This window comes from Chrysemys picta, chromosome 11, assembly GCF_011386835.1.
Source record: "Chrysemys picta bellii isolate R12L10 chromosome 11, ASM1138683v2, whole genome shotgun sequence".
Lineage (NCBI taxonomy): Eukaryota > Metazoa > Chordata > Testudines > Emydidae > Chrysemys > Chrysemys picta.
The window spans coordinates 9,725,687-9,742,023 of NC_088801.1; the positions used below are offsets into that span (position 1 = coordinate 9,725,687).

Here is a 16,337-nt window from a genome sequence, read left to right on the forward strand (position 1 = left end):
CTTTTTGCTTCCTTAGCTGTATAAAGATGACCTTGAAAATATGCTGTTGCTGTGAGCTCTACTGTCAATAAACTTGTTTGCTAGAATATCCAGGGAAAGTACCTCTGAAAGGCGTGCAAACAGTCAAACAAATAAAACATTTTGAACAATATTCATTAGTTATAGTTTTTTAAATATTCACCCAGCTCTAATAATTTCCATCAGAAGATTCATTCACACATAACTAATAATAGATGAGACAGAAATTGATCTGGAATCTTTAGTCTAAACATTTACACAACTTTATTGGTTAAAATATTTTCCCATCAACTATCAGTTACATTATAAACTTACCTACCCTTTCCTATTCTCTGCAGGTGACATTTTGCAAAGATTGAAGCTCTCCAGTCATGTATCCCCCACCACTACAACATATGGCAGTACGCCAAAGCTCTGAACATTTGTGACTGATGTTAATCAAATCTACCTCCTCTTTTACACTAATGCAGCCCTCTGAAGGCCAAATACTCCTCCTAGTTCCACTGGTGTGATTCCACTTCAAAGGGATTGAACTGATATGGAACAATTTGGCAGCTAGGGTTTAAATCACAGGATCTACTTCGCAATTCCTACAGTAACTTCACAAAGGGGTGCCCTCATTACACAGAATGTATGTTTGTCACATTAATTATCATGGAAAAGCTAAACTAATCACAATACAAATCTGACATTTTGATTTTATTTTAAGAACATGCCTTTTCAACCTCCCCCAGTGAATAAGGGGGTGGGGGACCCTACACATTGAAATAGTTAACTACTGTGAAAAAGAGAACACATCAGAAAGAGAGTGTGAGAAACGGAAAATGTTTCTTACCACCAGCAGGATTAGCTGATCTGGATCCTTGTTTATGAGAGCAGACCAAAGGACAGGCAAAAAGTGGATTAAAAGACAGTAAGACAAGACAGAGTTCAGCATGCATTATGTTATACATAAAGTGAACTGATTTATTTGCAAACATACATTGGTCCTAAGCCTCTGCAAAATACAACGCGTTAATGTGCAGATAAGTAGATGGGCCAAGCCTGCGTACATTTTTCCATTGCCACTTAATTTCCCTAGTCTCATAAATTTCTTTGAGTGAAGCCAATCATCTATAGTGGGCCAAATTCTCCCTGATTTACAGCTGGGCTACTCTGAAAAAGGCAACAGGGTTGCCCAGCACGTGAGTCAGAGGAGAATTTGGCCCTGTATCTATATTACATTTGCACTTTAGAGTGGTTTATTTCATGCAGAGGTTGGCCTAAGACATGGTGTTCAGATCCGGGTTAGGCTGGCGTTGGGATTTGATGCCATACTAGGGTTAGGGCTCGGGTTTAGATTTAACTACCAAACAAGCCATTCCTGAGAGATTTCAGCACCAAATATCAGGGGGTAGCTGTGTTAGTCTGTATCTACAAAAACAACAAGGAGTCTGGTGGCACCTTAAAGACTAACAGATTTATTTGGGCATAAGCTTTCGTGGGTAAAAACCTCACTTCTTCAGATGCACCAAATGGGAGAAACCTTGAGAGATCAGCTGCTCTAATAAGTTTTCCACCATCTTGAACTGAAATCCTTCTTGAGATATTTCAGCTTCATCTGAACTGGAATCAGGAAAAAGGCCATTTCCTGCTTGGGCTGGACATGGATCCAAAGCCACTGCGTTGGGTTTGGATCCAGGCATCCAAATCCCAGCCTATCACCACCACAGTCTGAAGGTGTTCAAGCCTTGAGGTTTTCTGTTTGAAACCATCTCCAATATAATGACTTTAAAACTGTTCCCTCTTCCCTTTAGCCCAGGGGTGGGCAAACTTTTTGGCCCGAGGGCCACATCTGGGAATAGAAATTGTATGGTGGGCCATTAATGCTCACAAAATTGGGGTTGGGGTGCAGAAGGGGGTGAAGGCTCTGGTTTGGGGTGTGGGCCCCAGGGTGGAGCCAGAAATGAGGAGATCAGGGTGTGGGAGGGGGCTCCGGGCTGGGGCAGGCGAATAGGGTGCTTGGGCTCCGGCTCGGGGTGAGGGCTCTGGGGTGGGGCTGGGCATGAGGGGTTTGGGGTGCAGGCAGCTGTTCTGGGCTGGGACCAAGGGGTTTGGAGGGTGGGAGGGGGATCAGGGCTGGGGCAGGGGGTTGGCATGCAGGGAGAGGCTCAGGGGTGCAGGCGCCAGGTGGCACTCACCTCAAGCAGCTCCCGGAAGCAGCAGCCATGTACCCAATCTGGCTCCTATGCAGAGCTACGGCCAGGTAGCTCTGCGCGCTGCCCCATCTGCAGGCGCCGCCCCTGCAGCTCCCATTGGCTGCAGTTCCCGGCCAATGGGAGCTGCGGGGCGGCGCCTGGGGCGGGGGCAGCATGCAGAGCAGAGCCCCCTGGCTGCCCCTACACATAGGAGCCGGAGCAGGGCCATGCCGTTGCTTCCAGAAGCAGCATGGAGAAGCCTCTGACCCTGCTCCCCGGCTGGAGAGCCAGAGCGGGGCAAGCCCCAGACCCTGCTCCCCAGCGGGAGTTTGAGGGCTGGCTTGAAACGGCTGGCCATAGTCTGCCCACCACTGCTCTGGCCTGACATTCAGTGAAGAAGTGACACCATGAACAGAGCAGACATTTTTCAGTGAGGCTGCAAAGCAAGACAAGTCCTCATAACAAAGAGTACTCTTCCCACCCTCCCATGCAAACTTAAGTCTATGAAGAGGCACTTTCTCTCCTTGGGAACATATGCAAACCTCCTGAGCCCTAGGTCAAAATTCTCCTCTCAGACCCATACGGCAGATATTCTGCTCTCCCTTCATGGGGGAACCATGCCATGCAAGGAAACCAGAACTTCAGAGCCAGGATATGCCATGTGGATGAGAGAGAGCACATCTTTTTTCCTAAATCTATGCAGTAGAGATAGCAACCCCTGCCATTTTACACATTAACTTAGACAGCTCATGCTTAACACATATGGAGATGGGATAATGTAAGCAAGAGAAGCTTGGGAGAACAGGAACCCAACAGACAGTAGCAAGCTGCAGATACAAGGAAGGTGTCCCACTAGGTAGTACTTTACAGATTTAAGTTCAATATATATCATCTAGTATGATACATAGTAACAAACTTTACATGACTGGAATTTTTCAATTGTGCTGAGCAGAAAACTAGCAGTTTCTATGCTTAAGAATTCAAATCTCAGGCCCTATTCTTTAACGACGACTTGGACTGTGAGTTCTTTGGGGCTGACCGTCTTTCTGTGATATGTGCATGCAGTGGCTAGTACAATGCGGCCCCATTCTTGGCTGGGGTCACAATACAAATAAGAGATAATATTAATAAATATGGCTCCTGCCCCCTCCCTTAAAAGAAAGGCTTCTTACGCTGGGACTGTGAAACTACTTTAGCACGGCTGCGGCCTCGGGTATCGGCAGGCGTCGAGGTAACACCTGTGGCACTTCCAGAGCTTTGCCTCCTCGTACGGATCCGACCTGGGGAACGCAAAGAAAAGTGGAATGTTAGCAAGTTGGTTCCAAGGGGAAATTCTGCTGTGGCCTCTAACTTGCTGTCTGTTCTATACTGAATGTTTTTTTTTGCAACAGTAACAATGATAAGAAGTGAATTCCCTGGAATGGCACTTGCAGTTTAAAACGCAATTAAAATGCTTTTTAACAAGAAGGAACAAAGTTTCTAATATGGGCATAAGAGGTGCACCCAGAAAATCTCACATTTAGGCACCGATGCTTTCATACCCCTATCTACAATTGCAAACTGGCATGCATCAGTAACAGATTCTGCTGACACCACCTGGCCATGTGTATTTGTCTCAGGTGTGCCCATTATGCTCATGTTGGAAACGTCATCTCTAAGAGTTACCCTTGGTGCATATAAATTCAACATAATTACCCCCCAAGTTAGTGCAGCTTTAATTGTAATGGAGAGTCCCATGTGACGCAATTAACACTGTGAGAGAAATCCTGTGCCTGCCCTTTATTTTTTTAAGCAAAGAATTCGTATAAAGTTTCTTGTTCAGAGTGCTTTTATTTCTCCCTCACAGAAATTTTAGTTGGAAAAGACCCATTAGCTTGTTCAGTGCATGTCCCTGCTTGGTCAGGGCTGTTCCCGACAGTATGTTCTTTCCAATGCTTGGACACAATTATGAGTCTTTAGTTGCTGGAAAAGGAATGATGATTAAGACCAACAAAAAGAAAACCTCTGTCAGTCCTTTTCAACACCTCAGTTCTCAGCCAAACTTGAAACAGTCCTGGGCTTGATGCCAGTACCAACACTGTATTCAGAGAACAAGTTCAAGTTTCAGGCATGATAATCAGAGGAAATAAAGAGACATGTAAAAGATTACACATTCTGGACAATGTCATCCACTGATCACATAAATCTGTCTCCACTGTTGTTGTTACAGAACATTAACACGGCACCATAAATGTAACTGGTGCATTACAAACACAGATAGATGCACATTTCCTGCCCTGAAGACCTCACACTTCCTATGAGACAAGACAAATGCACACAGGACAAGACAGTGGTCGGCAGTTTGGGATTGACTGAACAGATTGACAGCTATGTTTTTTCTGTCAGAACTCTCACAACACTGGTAACATGGCTGGAAAACACGTCTGATAAACCTTTCACACTGTATTTCTAAAAGGAAACTTCAATTTCAGAGGAAAAACAAACATAAGAACGGGTTCTCATTTGCAGATGAGAAGTGAGAAACATAGGCTGAAGCCGAACTTAGAACACATGTATTTTCAGTGTCCCATTTTAAAAACATTAGCTAAGAAGGCTTCGGAATTTATAGAGATTCTCCCATTGAAAAAAATATTTCCAGCCTTGGCATAGTAGAAATCCTGGGCCAGATTCTCTACAGCATTGCAGCCCCTAAGCACTGCTCAGGAAAAGGGGCCAATATCCAATCACCATTACCCAGAAGAGAGTTCCCTTTGGTGGGAACTGTCTGGTGGGTGTAAATATGGTGATCCGGGTCTGTATCTGCTGCCTTGCTCCCCAGCTAGCATAGGCGGGGATGTTTCAGCAGGGAGTAGGGGACATGGCAGAATGCTGCTGTGCTATCCCTAACCTGGTGTAAATTCCATTAAAGAGCGAACGTCAGTGGTGAAACTTACAGCTGCCTGGCAGCAACTTGGAGAATCACATGGCTGGGACTAGCCCCAGCTCCCTGTCACTTCCTCTGCTCCCAGCAGAGCTCCAGCAGAAGAGAATAGCTAGCTCCATATGTTCCCTGCCTCAATGTGGCAAATTCTACGCTGACTTCCATCCCACTGATCTCGGTGGGTTTGCAGAATTTGGCACGCAGGCTGTGCTCTATTTCTAGACGTCAGTGGCGGCAGCAGTACTATGTGTGAAGAAAAAAAAAAGCGTGGGTGACACAGGCCCATATCGTACCTTAGGAGGTGGCAACTCTATACAAGAGTTTAGTCTGTTCTATCTTATCCTCCAAACTTTTCAAGATCCTGATGGAAAGGACTGAGTATTGTACGAAGTACCGGATGGCAACTGTGATGAAATTCAAAGTCTAAACTAATGGATTTCATGGGGAAATATCAGTAACCTGTATGTGCTAGAGGTCAGCCTGCCCTGACAGCATGGATAAGATGGGAGAAGTCTGAAATTTTCCTTTTGCACGCACTCCCCCCCTTTTTTCGGTTTGAGGTCCCAGAACTTTCCTGTTCCTCCTGTGTCTGATAAAGTGAGAAATGGATTTCTTAAACAGCAGAAGGAAATTGGAACTAATTGTAATAAACAATTGTTCTCCATTTATAAAACACATGGCTAAACTCCAAGACATCAAGATCTTCCTGCAGAGGAACCAAGACATCATTTTTCTTTTTAAATGCCAGCCCCGTTAAGTAGGAGGGAAAGAGTCAGAGGAACAGAACACAAATGTCAAAATAAATCAATGCATGTGCTTGTTTCCAGTCATGCTAATAAAGCATTCAGGCCCTATCCAATGCCTTTTGAAGTTAATGGAAAGACTTCCATTGATTTCCCTGGGCTTTGAATCAGGGCTTCGAAGTAAAAGTCTGCCTTCTGTTTTGCTTGGCAGATCTCAAAACTGATACCTGGTCTTTCTACCATGCACAAAATTCTTCCTGAATTCAATGGGGGTTCCTCACATGTTGGGGGAGAGAGATCAGCACTGAGAATGGCCACCTTGCTCTGAGAGAAGAGTTTTATCCTTATTTCAGTAATAGGATTTAAATTTTCTCATCCTTTTAAATAGGCACTGTATTTTTAACTGAATATGTAACTGGAACTGAAAGACAAGCAGATGTCCCACCACCATGCAAGTGAGATGGGGGTTACCTAATCCACAAATGTATGGCATTCTCCCCATTTCCATATGCTTGCCTTACATGGTGCAGGCCCAGCAACTGAAGAGAACTAAATTAATTTCAAGCATTGCAGAGTTGTGACTCCCAGTATAACATGATGCTATCCCATCTTTGTTCCATGATACTGTGCCATTATATGAAAGCGCTGAAAACTCACCACACATTGATACACAATGATGATATAAGGGTGGATATATCATCATATTATGATAATAGGTCACTCTGGGATTACTTTGTCCCAGATCATACACAAATAAAGGGAACAACTGAAGGGGCAAATTCTCTCAATAACCTTAGGGCCAAATTCTTCCCTCAGTTACAAGGAGAAAATGGCCTTTAATGTCTCTAAAAAACATTTCTATGGAAGCATGTGAAATGGCAGAAAACTTAACACAGAGGTTGCCCAGTGATGGCTTGTGCCCTTCTGGAATAATGAGTTCAGCAAAATTCAAACATCTGAAAACTGGGAAATACAGAGTGAAGTTAAAGACTCATGCAACCTTAACTCCGGAGCTGACAACGGTCACTGGGAATGATCTCCATGCACTCTAGCTGTATTCACTGTGTTATGTATCATTGCATTAAATGGTGGAGGAAGAAGTTGGAGCAGCTTGGAAGAGCTGTGCTTGTGACATGAGACGATCTGGCTCCGAGTCCCCCGCAGGTGATTATCAAAAGAAAGAGGTACCAGAGTGCCTTGCAGTTCCAGTCTGCATCATCTCAATACAGAATTGTGTAGGTGGTGTCAGTAGCAGGGCACTTGGGGCTTCCTGCCATGGGTGTTGTCAGTAGTGAGGTGGGATATGAGAGCAGTCTGTGGATTTAATGATGGGTATGGGAAAGTATAGGTTTAGGTGCTATCCTGTGAACTAGTGTGAAGGGGTTGGGAAAGGGTATAAAGCAGTGGTTACATTTTACCAGGGTGGTATTCTGTCTGGGGAGCAGGCTGAGCGTTCGAGCACAAGGCAAGTGTGGGTAGCACCTGTCCATTAGTGAAAATGGCCAAGTGGGAGTGTGCATGTTAGTGGGGCACCACCCAAAGAGAGCAGACTGAAGGTTGTGGGGGCATTTCCCTTAACTCTGTACTTCCTGGTTTTCAGACGTGTGAGTTGAAGAGAAGCAGGGTCCCCAAGATCCCAGAAAGCACAGTGGGCAGGGACAGGGGTTCAGAGCACTGCAGAGGGGTAGGGCTCCCCCAGATCCCAGCATACACACGGAAGGGGAGAATTCAGGGCTAGCAAACCCCTCCACTCCTAAACCCCCATCTTCCTCTGATACCTCTCACATTCTCCAACCCCTCATGTCTTCTCCTCCCCGAATCCCTACTCTCTTCCCCTTTACCTAAGCCCTCCAACCCCTTCCCTCCCCTTCCACCCATTTCCATTTATCCCCCCCACAATAGCCCCATCCTTTGCTGCAGACCCATCTTCCTCTACTACCACCTACCCTTGCACCCCTAACCACCCCTTCCCTCAGTCAGCATTCACGTGTGCAATTTATTTTCTTTTCAAAAAAGTTTCAGCACCTTCTGAATATTCTGCTGTACTCAGATTACATTTCTGAAAAATGAAATAAAATAATAATTAACTAACTAACTAACAAAACAAACCCTTCATGTGTCATTATATAATGCCTGCATCTGTAATTTTCACTCCATGCATCTGAAGAAGTGAGGTTTTTTACCCACAAAAGCTTATGCCCAAATAAATCTGTTAGTCTTTAAGGTGCCACCGGACTCCTTGTTGTTTTTGTAAAACAAACCCAACACTCTGACATAGGCAGATTTTCCTCTACAGTTTACACTTCATTCTCAGATTTCTGCCCAGGGTGCATTTCAGAATTCAAACTTGCTAGAATCTGTGAATTTAATAAAATGCAGGTTTTTTCCCCTGGGGCTGTATCGCAGGAACTCCTTGCTCAAATGACCTCACATTTGAATCACTAACCCCAGACTACACTCCCATGAGGCATAGCAAATTTCAAGAACATGCGTAAGGAACATCAGAGTACTAAGGAGTCCTCCTTTTGGGCTTCCCATCCTTAGCTAGAACAGAGCTGGTGCTCCATTATAATATCGTATGAAATGAGAGGGAGAATGGAGGGGACAGGCACTCACCTCCATCAGCACCACAGCAGGCTCAGAGGGCTGTTAAGAGGCCCTTCATCTCAATGAAATGTTCTCAGCAGAAAGAGAATACCTCATGGAGATGAATGTAGTCTGAGATGTGTGAACTGCTCCATTCAAGTCCCCTCTCCCCAGTGCCGGAGAGTTTCTGACCTGTGTCAAGTATACCTGTTCTCGGCTCCTAAGCCCAGTCTCAGCATTGTATGCTGAGCATGCCCCCCTCCCCTCGCCCTCCCCGAGGGGCAAGGTTCCCCAGATCCTGGCTCATATGGGGGGATAGAGAGAGGGGCTTAGACACCCCCAGAACCTGGGTCACAGGAGGTGGGGGCAGTTAAGGAGGGGTCAAACCCTCACAGATGCACAGGGGCCCCTAGATCCAGGCACGCAAACATGGAGGCAGGGAGCTGGGCTCAGACACCTCCAGGAGCAGGGACCCCCAGATCCCAGAGGGTGAGGAGTTCAGACATTCCCTGATAGGAAAGCTCCCTCCAGAACCTGGCTCATACGATCAGAAAGATGTGTTGTGGGAACTCCTTGGCCAAATGGCCCCAAATTTGACAATACCCTGGGCCCCCATGATGCACACCAAATTTCAAAGCAATCTAATTAACTGTCCCGATTTTAGAGCACTTTGAGCAGCTGAACTTTAAATGGAAAGCTCGTCTTAACCTTAACCATGAATGTTCCTTCCAAAGTTATGGTCTCTGACTTTTAACAGTTACAAGTCTATCTATTTATCTTTAGCCAGGGCATTTACTCTTACAGATCACATACCAAACGCTTTCACGCTCCTGCTCTGTGAGTGACTGCTGAAGATTCTAAACCTTTCCCATCCCCCAAACACTGAATAATGAGTTACCTGAGCAACCTGCACTATGAATGGATTTAAACGAGAGAGAGATGTGCAGAAGCCTTTCCCACCCTCTCGCCCAAGCAGCTGTTGCCAAGCTGGGGCAATAGATGCCACAAACACGGCACCTCAAAACACAAGCCTTCTGTAAATCAGAAACAAAGATGATCACATGGAAATCAAAATCATTATTTCATTAGGTCCCTGCAGGCAGGTTAGACGGAGATGGAACACAACCTAGAGGGATTCTGGGATAATTCATACATTATTAACTCACCTCTGGGATACTATTGTTTCCGTATGATTATAGCAATATATATAAAATGTAGACACACACACACACACACACACACACACACACACACACAGGTGTGATTTTTAAATTAGTCTGTAGGATTTAGCCACATATTTCCATTAAAAATAATGGAAAATAGATCTGAATCCTCTGGCTTGCTATGAAAATCCCAAGTCTATAGGATAGCTTGTAAGACACATTGCACTATTACAGTAACAGAAAGCCTTTTTCTAAGGTCTCTGAGTAACCTGCGAGAAAGATGCTGTATCCTAGAATTTGCATTTGCACATAGTCCAATTGTGCTGCCTCTGACTATAAGCCACTTTCTCTATTGAGTCATTACATCCCAGCCGGAATAATGAATTTCATGCAGCACTTACTAGAAAAATGCATCAGATCCAAACAATGAATAGATACTTCCCAAAAGGCAGGGCAAAAAGAGCCCAGGAAGCCTTCTTTTTTTCACTGGTTTTGTTTTCATATCAATTCAAACTGCAGAGGCAATGAGTCATAATTTGTAATCACCAATTTTTCTGATCCTCTCCAAAAGAATTACTGTAGCTGAATGGCGATGTTACTGTAAAGAAAACAGATAAAGGAAATGCCCAGGCTATTTTCTAGGAATCATAAAATGCAGGCATAAAAATTTGCCCTTGATTGAGACTTGACCCATGACACCAGATTCTGCTCTCGGTACAGAAAGCTTTTCCTTTCTGTTCAGTAGTTTTAAAGACTAAAAAGCCCTGGTAATTTTAAAAACAGACACAGTCAATGAACCAGGCCCAAGTTCAGGTTTGTAACAAATGCAGAAATTTGGTAAATTGAAATAGCTAGATCAGGCAGATATATTTCTAAGCTATTATCAAAATAATCCACCATAATTTCATTGACTTCAATGGAGTGGAATCAGATTTACAAAGACATAACTGTGATCAGAATCTGGCCCAATGTCTCAAGCCAGAAATAACTTTATTCATTTATGTATATAAATATGATATATTAAAAACACTTAAGTTGGTCATTTTCATGTATTCACACACTGAAATAAACACAAAGATTTCTTCTGAACAATTCTTATCCTCAAGGGCTTCATCATGTAAGGTTCTGAGCTCCTTTCGTTAGATAATGAGCACCTTCGACTCCCATTGGATGCAGAGGGAGGTAGAAGTGCATGGTACCTTGCAGGATCTAGCCTGTATGCTCTACTGTGAAGGAGAGTTCTTTTAGTGCACTGTCTGAAAATTAATCAAAATAAATCCATAATACGGTTTAATCAACTCAGCGCTTTCGGAAAAAGATAATCACAATCACATGTTAGCAACTGATATGAACACGGACGATAACTGATGCTCTCTGTGTGAGATCACATATCTACGCGAGTGGGCCAATTCTCCTCCATGTGATGAAAAAGATTTTAAAAAAAGCCTGTAGCAGGTTCTGAGAATCATTTAACTGATTCACCACTAGATGGCATCTGTGCCCATCTACTGGTAAAACAAAACTTAAGGATTATCAACGATATAGTTATTCATATAAATGAGTTTACAATGAGCATCAATATGGATTCCAGCCACATCTAGCAGAAGTCCTATTTTACAAACATAAGGGCCACCAGATTTTGCCAGTTTTATTCATGCTAAGAAGTGCCTTACCATGCAAGCAAATCTCAATGCATCCAAGGTTATCAACAGACTTTATGCTGAAAATGTAGGACCTCCAAAGTACAGAAAGTTGAATGAACCACATCACGACAATGCTTCAGTGCTGCTTTGCTTAAATAACTAGGTAAAATAAAGTACATTTTCCTGGAAACCAAATAAACAGCTTGCCAAAAGTGTGACATGGGTCACGCCCATAGACCAAAATAGGAAAGAAATCCAACATCTAAGTATCTCTGCTTCAGTTAGAATACTCATTCAGATTTATGGACAAATCTTAAAGCCCTTACTGAGGCTAAACTACGAACTCCATCGGAGTGCTGTGAAAGGAAGGATAGCAGGATAGAGGAGGGACAACGTCTTCTTGTAAGTTTGTGCTTCTCCAAGTGCTCTGTTGAGGCTCAATAAACAATATTTATCACTCATCTGACCACTCCGTATGAACTTGTGAGATTAACACACACACTAAACAATTAGGGTTTATTTTTTTTCCAATGGACAAAATTCATATAGCTATATGCCATTCTCTTCCCTTTATGGGAGAGGTTAGTCTTTAGTGTCTGAAGGGTTATGTTTGTGCTCACTTTGGAAATAAGGCAAAAAGGGCCATGGAAAGTAGAGTCCTTACAAAGGCCCCTTTTTAACAGAAAATCTGTTTCAAAACTGGGGGTCATTAGGTTTCATGACAATACAGGGGCAGAAGGATAAGCAAAGTTCGTGGATGTATATATAAATATAGTCATGGGTAATCAGTTACCTTCTTTTTAAGACACGTGGAACACTGAAATAAATCAATGCTCTCTGACTGCAGTCATTTGTTTGCAAAATACATTTAAAGGTTAACTAGGATGAAAATCAGACCCCTTATAAAAGGAGATATCCAGGTAGTGCAGATATAGACATAATATGTAGAAATTTATTTCTAGCATCAGATTACCCTGTAAAATATGTGTTATAAAATATGTGGTAATGCTCACTTCGGGAAAAACACAATCAAATCAAGGACCTGTGATTATCTGTGGGCCTGGGGAGGGAAGGAAGGTTATTTGGAAAGATGATTTCTTCCCTGATCATTGGTAAAAAAAAAAAGACACACATGTTCCCTTCACAGTATGTTAAAAATTACATAAGGTCAGATTCTGATCTCTGTTATAATGGCATAATTCCAAAGAAAGCCTCCTTGACTGGAATGGAGTTACTCCATATTTATACCATGTAATCGAATTCGGAATTTGGCCCCACACAGATTAACTGCATCAGTCCAAAGCATTTTTTAACATGAAACTTAACTGCCAGTTTCTTGATAGGAACAAATCACACTGCTTTGAAGCCAAGAGCTGCAAGTAATTTGTTTGCTCCCAGCCCCATGGTTTCTGTAAGATGTGTGAGCTTGTGCTTAGAAGGACTTCAAAATTCCTATAAACGTCTGAGGAGAAGTCATTATACTGTACTATAATAATACTTTTATTTGAAAAAATTGTACTAGTCTGGATGACGGCTGGACACTGACAGGAATACTAAAGATACCAAAGAGGGGCAGAACTCATCCCATCTGAGCTTCCCAACTTCGTAACAATACACCTATCCACAATCTGTTTGGGAATTTAGAGCTGTTGGCACAGCCTAACGTATTGCGGGTTCTGAACCACCAGTCCCTCTCCAGGGATAGTAGTACAGAAATCTTAACAGTGTTTGCACAGCAAGCTCAGAATTTGTTTCTCCACGGAATGTAACTGGAAAGTTATCTCGGGAAAGTTTCTACACAGACATGACCAGTTATTTGGATCATAGTAACTATTTGTATAGCTCTACAAAGCCTGATTCTGCGACCTTTCTGCATACACACCTCCCAGTGAAGAGCAAGGGAGCTACACAGTCAAAAGGGTGCAGGAGAGGGTACTAACTGGATATAGCGCCCAATTCACCTTTGTGCAGATGGACAGCACAAGACATAAGTTGTGCATAGGCCCTGTGATGGCTCTCAGCACGTGGTAAATGTCAAGCATGGTGCTTTACAGAGTTATCCAGGCGACAGTGTTTTTTAAATCTATGGCCTGATATTCAGCTTTTAACTTGCACTTCTGTAACTGGCATATCCCACTTCTGGCTTTCTCCTAATCTGAGATATTGGTCCTGAGAAGACTACACGTACACTTCATGAGCACTACTGCACTGCAAAGGTCAGTCTACATTGCACAGAAAAATGTGGCGATTCTAAAATAGTTGCTTAGAGGTGACCTAAAAAATGAGTTTGTATCTTTTATGATATGTAAAGAGAGCCCAAAAGGGGGTACTGTTCAGAACAAAGGGGCCTGGGTGTGTGTGTGTGAATTTTTACATTTGAAATATGAAGAACATAATAAAGTTTTGCATTCCTTGTTTTTGTCTCCAGAGAGTCCTCCAGCAAAAACAGTCTAGATAAGGACTGATGGTCTAATAAGGAAAAAAACAAAACAGTAAATGAACTTTAAATTGCGGAAGCCTTGAGTCATGGGCGGGCTGAAGCTCGAAGCTCCAAGCTTAAGGTAGGGGGTGGCAATTTTTTCGGGGGGTGGACACAACACACAATTATTATTTAAGTCCAAAGAGGGTCGCCAGCACAAAAAGGTTGAGAAACACTGATTTAAACCAGCACGATGGTTGATGGATCCTAAAGCATAAAGGCTTGCACTGGATTAAGAGCCAGTTCATATCTCTACACCAAGACTCATTTTCAGCTCAGGAGACTGGAGAAATCTATCCCTATAAGTAATATATCAATTTATCAGAAATCAGAGGGGAAAACAGACATCACAATGACATGGTGGTGCTTCTTGGGAAACTACATTCGAATACAAACAGCCATCTAGGATATTCACACACAGCCCCACAAATCAATAATACATCCCTAAAAAGGTGACTTGCAAAAGGGAAAAAAAAGGGGCTTGTGCTTTTTGGCTTTTTCGTCATGGACACCCACGTCCTCCTTGCCTGGCCTTCCCTCCCTCCCCCACAAAAAGCAAGTTTTATGCTTGCCTTTTTATCATAGAAATATCAGGAACATTAAGACTTGTCTTTCCTTAAAATCATTTTTTTAAATGGCTTCTTGGGAGGAACTGGAGTGGGAGCTCTCTCAACCACTAAACGAAGGGTAAGGGTGTTGAGCCTTTAACAAAAAGCTCTTCGCTCTCAACTGTTTACCAGGCACAGGAGTTAAAGAGAGTCAACAAAAACAAACAAAACACAGAGGTTTGATCAGGCTGACTAAACATCTCTTCCTTTCCCAGCTTTCACTTCCTTAGTATTTGCAATATAATCATCTCAGTAATTCTCCTGTCATCCTGAGTCTCCCGGAAAAAAAAGTAGACATGACCTAAATTTCTTCTAGAACAACAAAGCAGACCTTCTTTATGCATCTCAATGAAGCAAAGATGAGCACAAGCCTTTGTTTTTATCCTTTTGTAGGTCACCTTCAACCGACAGCACCTTTTTAGCATGGAGACTTGTATACAACATTGCTTTTAAACTAGTTTCACATAAAGATTGGAAGCAAGAGTCATAAAATCAGATTGGTGTCTAATCTGAAGGAGGATCTTGGAGAGAAGGTGACATATACCTAATGGTGTCATAATGAGCCAAACAACCATGCAACACTTCATGCAGGTCACCAGTGAGCACAGATGAGAACCAGGTAACACTTTGTGAGAACAGAGACCAGATAGGGGTGGTACAACTGTAGACACACCTCAATCACACAGACAGACTGCTTACCCTCAGGTTTAGTGGTAGTACCATCTTTAGGCAAATTTTAAAAAAAATAAGGAGAGGGTAAATAGGGAAGAGTTAGTAATATTAACAGAAATGGGCACTGTATATTAGCTACAGAAATAAGCAAAAAAATCAATACAATTAAAGAAATGAAACCGGAAAAGAAAATTTGGTTAATCAGCAACTCAAAGCATGAAGCATCTGAACAGGTCTTAGAATCAGATTAGTTTGGTCCCATTGCAATCATGTATTAAAGACAAAGCTTTGCTAAATCCCATTCCTTTGCTTGCCTTGCTCATTCCTCTTGCAGGAAATTGCACCTGCAATTTTTCCTACTGGCAAAAAGGAAAGGAGTTCCCTTTACAGCCAAGCCAATCCATGCATCATTTAAACAAGAAATAGAGTATCAGAGAAGAGCAGTAAACACACTCTGCTTTGGAGTGAGACTAATAGAGCACGGTCACTTTCCTGTATTCAGCCTCTAAACGTTTGGGAAATGACAAGAAACATGCGTTTAACTCCGGTATTCTGTCTGCAGTTCTCACTGCACCACGAAGTCAATGTGAGCAACTAATTTAAGCCAGGGCAAACACTTCATAACAAAACCACTGAATCAAACAGGGCCAATGAACGGAAGTGAAGACAAAGATTTTAGCAGTAAGTGATGCCTGTCAAAATATATAAATATATCCTAATATAATTCATACAGTATTTCCCATTACACTGACAAGAGAGCTATGAAGTCAAGCTTTCAACGGATACAGCTAAGGTTCAGCAATCTACTCGACAGGAGGCAAGGGTATCCGTTCTCATACCAATTAGAGACCTGCTATAATCACTTAATCTGGTAGAAGTCAATGGAGTTACATCAGTATAAGGCTGATGTAAATTACAATAAATTACAGAATTAGATCCTAGCTCAGGTAATTAGCTCTCCCTGGGTCAAATCTAGGCTAATGAAAACTGACAAGTGAAACCAAGCAAGTAATCTAGCAACTGTTTTTAGCTGTTTCTGAACTGTATTTCCTCATCCATGCAGCCTGCCGTGCCACCTGAAAAGTAGATTCTACATCAAATGGCGACTTCACTTGTCAGCATGAAAAACTTGGGGCAACAGAAAATGACAAAAGGAACACAATGCATGATTTCAACCCTCAAAAAGAGCCTGAGTGGAGGAAGGTGAACTTGTGCCTTTCACATAGGCTGAAAAAGTAACTAAACCATACTCACATATCAGTCAGATTCCTCTCTTTGCTGCTCTATCCCTTACTTATATGAAGAGACAGCTCCTTAGCTCAGGATCA

The 16,337-nt window shown here is 42.8% G+C and overlaps 1 protein-coding gene across 19 annotated transcripts in view; it reads right to left on the reverse strand.

Annotated features, from left to right (window-relative positions):
* The window catches only part of CLASP1 (cytoplasmic linker associated protein 1), a 265,392-nt gene that overhangs the window by 100,345 nt on the left and 148,710 nt on the right, over positions 1–16,337 (reverse strand). For 10 of the 19 annotated variants that reach the window (XM_065561475.1, XM_042843074.2, XM_065561469.1 and 7 more), the window contains exons 20-22: positions 15,037–15,060; positions 3,368–3,475; positions 854–880 (exon numbers count right to left, since the gene is read on the reverse strand). In XM_065561475.1, coding sequence (XP_065417547.1) covers positions 854–880; positions 3,368–3,475; positions 15,037–15,060 — 159 coding nt within the window. The remainder of the gene's footprint in view (positions 1–853; positions 881–3,367; positions 3,476–15,036; positions 15,061–16,337) is intronic. The other 9 variants (XM_042843075.2, XM_065561477.1, XM_065561476.1 and 6 more) reach the window with 3 other exon arrangements.